This window comes from Notolepis coatsorum, assembly GCF_963971535.1.
Source record: "Notolepis coatsorum genome assembly, chromosome: 1".
Taxonomy (NCBI): Eukaryota; Metazoa; Chordata; class Actinopteri; order Aulopiformes; family Paralepididae; genus Notolepis; species Notolepis coatsorum.
In genome coordinates this window covers 116,306,851-116,312,850 of record NC_140165.1, presented here as the reverse complement: position 1 = coordinate 116,312,850, position 6,000 = coordinate 116,306,851, and the positions used below count along the sequence as shown (strand labels likewise).

Sequence of the window (6,000 nt, the reverse complement as noted above, 5' to 3'; positions counted from 1 at the left end):
CTTTGTTCTACCGTCAATGCTCGTGCATGATTATCCTGAAACCCCCCCCCATGGGATGTGAAATAATGGACTGACCGAGCGAACTCTGAGAAACTCCACGAGAGATTGCTCACTGAGGCGCTGCCGAACCAAGAAGACACAAACCGTGTTATGGGATAAATAAAAGGCTGGCGGACTTGTACATGGTGATGTCAGATATCAACGGCTCCCTAAGACCATTTCTGCAATTCTGCCTGGACAGCTCAAAATACTAATAAAGACCGTTCGTTAACCACTGTTTGGCGTTGGTGTGTCATTATTATAACCATGCTGGAATATGAATGCCTATGATAGCCCATCTTATACTGTCTGTTATAGGCTATTTCATTTACAGTTTACTCTATCTACCCAGCATGTAATACGTTCTTTGTTAGAACTCAACTCGTTATTATTTGCGCATAGATTGCAGAAATACGGGAACGTTTTGATTTATATTTAAAAGGCTTGACATTGTAAAACTAAATAAGTGGAATTCTGTAAGCAGAATACAAGTCATATCACCCACACGATATATGCTCTGTATCCAGAGCATGTATGCTTTTCATTCATTTGAGACACATTTATTGCAAGGGTTTTGTAATACACATACACTCAACAAATAACCTCTGTTCTCGTTGCAATGCGTTTTTTATTCTTTCTAGAAGGGGGAAGAACACTATAGCGTGGGTGTTCATATGACTTGTATTCTGCTTACAGCTTCGAAATTCCACTTGTTTCGTTTAACAATGGCAAAGCCTTTCAAATATAATAAAAAACGTTCCCGTATTTCTGCAATCAATGCGCAAAATAATAACGAGTTGAGTTACGCGGAGCGCAGTCAGTACACCCCGTATATTCCGATAACGCTATATATAAACCATGCTGCATTCATTCGGAGAGAAAGACCTATTATTCCAAATGCTATTTATAGGGTTTTGACCATAATTACACCACTGTTGCTATTTTACAATGAACTATAATGAATTACGGGCCATACAGAACACGGCAGTGTTGAAACTAATGCACGGAAGCTTATTTCCGCGTTGTAATATATTCATATTCTACCACCGGGCGCCAGCTACGCATGCTCCGAGCTGTGCGTAGATATACGCACAAAGTCTAGCACAAGTTCAAATTGATAAGTCCCACACTTTGCTTAGAAATGATCGTACACACGGGTTACGCACATATCTGTGCATACGCAACGTTGATAAATGAGGGCCCAGTGTACTGAGGACAGGTCCTGATCTCACTGTACAGAGACTAGGTGTATTGAGCCAATTTAAAAGGAAACGAAGATACTTACTTTCCTCCCCAATACAGCTTAGTCGTGATGACCAAAGTAGATCGCCTGAGAAGGATTAGAGAGAGAGAGAGAGAGAGAGAGAAGAGAGAGAGAGAGAGAGAAGAGAGAGAGAGAGAGAGAGAGAGAGAGAGAGAGAGAGAGAGAGAGAGAGAGAGGAGAGAGAGAGAGAGAGGAGAGAGAGAGAGAGAGAGAGAGAGAGAGAGAGAGAGAGAGAGAGAGAGGAGAGAGAGAGAGAGAGAGAAAGAGAGAGAGAGAGAGAGAGAGAGAGAGAGAGAGGAATAATGTCATTAAAGTTCAGTCTGACTTGTTGTATTCGCTAATTAAATCATCTGGCTGTCAAGGCTGCATTCTGTATCTCTCTCTCTCTACCACACAAGGTTACACTTTAGATGAATGAATGAATTACAACTTTATTTAACAGATTGCAGAATGGGTACAATACAGTACGGCTCAATACACACAATTGTTAAGGGATGCAGACCAGAGAAAGACGTTTGTCTTGTTTACATCATAGTGACATTTATGACATACACAACATATCTTAAATACTTTGAAGCTTCGTTCGATGGGCATGGATTCGAATATGAAAATAAATTTTTTTCTAAATCAACTCTGCCTCTCTTTGTTAACTACAACAAGCATTGCTGTTTGTTATTTAAGATGAGGTCGGACTCTGCACTGACAGATTTGTGTTCATTGTGCTGCTTTTATAAAGCCTCAAATGACGGCTTACAATATTTCATGAAAGCAAAGTGTTTTGTTTGTCTATGATTTAAAAAGGTTTAACTTTACAGCACTGACAAAGTTGAACAAAGTGCTGTACAAGTTCTCACAACATACAAAAATTTAAAATAAAAAAAAATATATATATTTTTTTATTTATTTTTCTCAAAGCTTCAAATTATCGGCCCCGAAGCTTCGAATTCCAAAAAAATAACCGAAGGTCAGCCCTACATGACATCATGACATTTATGGCATATGGACATACATGACATACAGGTATATAGTACTGTTACATTTGTGACATATATGATATGCAAATATACAGTACTGTTACCCATAGATCCTGACAGAGAGTATACACATGATGGGGAGGAGACTGTACATTAGGAGGGGGTGGGTGGGTGGGAGAGAAATATACATACGTGGGGAGAGAATATATACATACGGTGGGGAGGAGACTGTACATTAGGAGGGGGTGGGTGGGCAGAGAAATATACATACGGTGGGGAGAGAATATATACATACGGTGGGGAGGAGACTGTCTATTAGGAGGGGGTGGGGGTGGGGGGGTTTGGACATTTACGGTAGCCAGTTTAGAATTGCAGCCTCCCTTAGGTGCTCTTTTAGAGCGGTTTTGAATGTGGGTAGGGATTCACATTCCTTTACAGCTTTGGGTAGGGCGTTCCACATTGATGTGGCATAATTGCGAAACGTGTTTAGTCCCTTGTTTGAGCCGAATCTGGGTTTAACATGATTTGTTGAGCTTCCTCTGGTGTTGTGGTTGTGGTATTCACTGACCATTGGGAAGTATTTTGACATGTACATGGGTACCTTAGTCGTATAGTGTATCTTGTAGACCAGGCCCATTGCAAGTTGCTGTACTTTGTCGTCTACTCTAAGCCATCCTAGGTAGTCAAAGTGGGCAGGGGTGAGGTGGGTTCTAGGAGTAAGGTCAAGTAGTAGTCTGACCAGTTTGTTTTGTGATGTTTGTAATCTTGTTTTTAGCGTCTTTGAGGTGCTTTGGTACCATGAGGTGCAAGCATAGTCGTAGTACCCTTGAATGAGTGCTCCTGCCAGAGTCTTCAGGGTATTCTTGTTTACCAGAGAGGAGATCCGGTACAAGAATCTAGTTCGTTGGTTGACTTTTTTTTATTACCTTGGATGCCATTTTGTCACAGGAAAGATTTGCCTCTATAGGATGGAACCTAGGTATGTAATTTCATCTTTCCTTGTGACAATATTGTCACCCACTGTAACTGAGAAGCCGTCGGTCTTGCTAATTTGCATAAATTAGGAACAGTAGCGGTCCTCAAAACCAATTGCTTTTAGCTTGTCAATGGAGTAATTGACAGTGTCGAAGGCCTTTTGTAGGTCCAGCATGACCATGCCGCAGTATTTACCCATGTCCACCTCTTGTTTGATGTGATCGTTCAAATAGAGAAGGCATGTGTCAGTGGAGTGGGATGTTCTGAAGCCAGATTGGAATTCGTAGATTCGATTTTTTTCCTGTAGGTACTTTGCGACAGGGCGGTAGTTGCCTGGGTCTAATTTGCTGCCCTTTTTGTGCAGAGGGGTCACTCTCGCAATTTTGAAGTCCTTGGGGACGTGTCCTTGTTTTATGGATAGGTTTATTATGTGTGTGATGACTGGGGTGAGGGCGGTTGCTGAGTCTCTGAGGAATTTGGAGGGGATGTTGTCATGGCCAGTGGCCTTGTTAGGTTGGAGGGCGCTCAGTTTTTTGAGTACCTCATCTGTTGTTACCATTTCCAGTTTGAAGTCGTCTTTGCGGACCCCTAGGTTTTTGTAGTATGCTACTATGTGTTCTACCCCATAATGCCCTGAGTGGGAGGGTAGTTTGTTTACCAGTGTTGTGGCTATGTTTGTGAAGAAAATGTTTAAGTAATTGGCTACATCCAGCTTGTCTGTGATGAGCGTGTTGTCCGTCTTTATGTTTGAGAATCTGGTTTTAAGTTTTTTACTGCAGCCTAGTTGATTATTGAGTAATTTCCAAAGTTCACGTGGTTTGTTTTTGTTTTCCTCAGTTTTGTCATTGATGATTTTTTTTGCGCTTTTGATCATGGTGTTTACGTCATTTCTTAGTCTGTTTCTTTGAATCTTTTGTTCAACCACGTGGGCTTGGAGTTCACTATTTGAGCTTTTGGAAAGCTTTGTCTGACTTTTATGAAGTTCAGAGAATTTTTCGTCTCTGGTTTTCATAGCGGTCAGTATTTCAGTGTGCATCCATGGCTCAGCGCGATTTTTAACCCTGGTGGTTCTTAGGGGTGCCATGTTGTTAAGTATTGTTGTGAATTTGGTTTTGAATCCAAGCCATGTGACTTCAACCTGTGTACCACTGAGCTCATCTGACCAGTCCATACTCTCCAGTTCTAGGTTAAAGGCCTCTCTAGAGTAGGTTTTGAGGTCCCTAGATGTGACTGTTTTGTGACAGCCAGCCTTTTGTTTTAGCTTTTTGCTGGTACAGAAAATCATATAATGATCACTTAACCCGCATGCTATAACCCCTTTGTTGGAGATAATGGACTTGTCAGAGGTCAGAATGAGGTCAATGGTGGTTTGTGTTGAATCACATACCCTTGTGGGTTGGGTGATTAGCTGGCTGAGGCCGTGCAGATCACAAAACCTACTGAAGGCCTTGAAGACGGGTGCTGCTTTACGTAGCATATCCGTGTTCCAGTCCCCAATAAGAATCTTTTCTACACCCTCCACCCCAGCTAAACACCCATCAAGTGTGTCATATAAGCCACTCTGTTCTGGCGGTCTATAGATTGTGCCTACTAGTACTGATTTCGCCCTTTCAAATAAGATTTAAATCCAAACAGTTTCAATTTTGTCATGGTTAAGGTCAGTACGGTTGATGAATTTGGTGTCTTTGTGAATATACACACAGACGCCACCTCCATACTGATTTCTATCCCTCCTGACTATTGAATAGTTTTCTATTTCAATATCTGGATCCTGTACAGATCAGTCTAGTTTTGTTTCTGTGAAACACAATATGTTTGCCTTACCGTTTAAAAACAATTGTCTGATTTCAACCAGTTTAGATCTCAGGCTGTTTGTATTTAAGTGAAATATATGAAGTCCATTTGTGTTGGTTATCTGATTGATGTCGTCAGGCTGGAAGTATTTTTGATCATTCACAAACTGTTAGTTAATACGTTATTAGTGACGTTTGTTGGTTAAAACAATGCCTTATGAATAGCTAATAGACCTCAAACAAGCTATTAAGCTACTTACTAAAGACATGTTAAGTATTTGTTAATCGTTGATTAACAACTTTCAGTACAACTAAACCTCTCTGCTGCCAACTCCTATCCTAACCTCATCAGGACTGGAAAAGGCAACACCAGAGGGAGCGGCCTCCCTGATCAACCACAAAACGGGGGTAACAGTCGGAAGGTATTATTGTCCACTGTGTTGTTTTTAATTAGAACCTAATCATGCATGTGCAGAAACCTCAGCTTTGCTACGGATCAATCAGCTCCAAAAGTTACTCCTCTTCTAACCTTTCTGTCTGTCAAAATCGACACAAAACTGGCGGAGACAGACACATCTTCAAATCAACATAGTTCAAAACAAACATGGACGGACAGGGGTATTTTTATGTCAAGTCGCATTGCAGTACATATTTCAGATCACATCCGTAACAGTCCACTAATAGGACAATTATCACTCTTCAGTCCAGCCTGTTCTGTGCTGTCCTTAGAGATGTTCTATTCAATCCAGCCTGTTCTGTGCTGTCCTTAGAGGTGTTCTATTCAATCCAGCCTGTTCTGTGCTGTCCTTAGATGTGTTCTATTCAGTCCAGCCTGTTCTGTACTGTCATTAGATATGTTCTATTCAGCCCAGCCTGTTCTGTACTGTCCTTAGAGGTGTTCTATTTAGGCCGGGAAGTCATTTCAAATAGAATTACACACAGATGTTGCTGTCCA

General features: G+C 41.2%; 1 protein-coding gene across 1 annotated transcript in view; it reads right to left on the bottom strand.

Annotated features, from left to right (window-relative positions):
* The window catches only part of LOC311248090 (voltage-gated potassium channel subunit beta-1-like), a gene marked incomplete at its 5' end in the record, with an annotated part of 40,553 nt that overhangs the window by 12,051 nt on the left and 22,502 nt on the right, over positions 1-6,000 (bottom strand). The window contains one exon of the mRNA XM_084337963.1: positions 1,325-1,369. Within this exon, the coding sequence (XP_084194089.1) occupies positions 1,325-1,369 (45 nt within the window). The remainder of the gene's footprint in view (positions 1-1,324; positions 1,370-6,000) is intronic.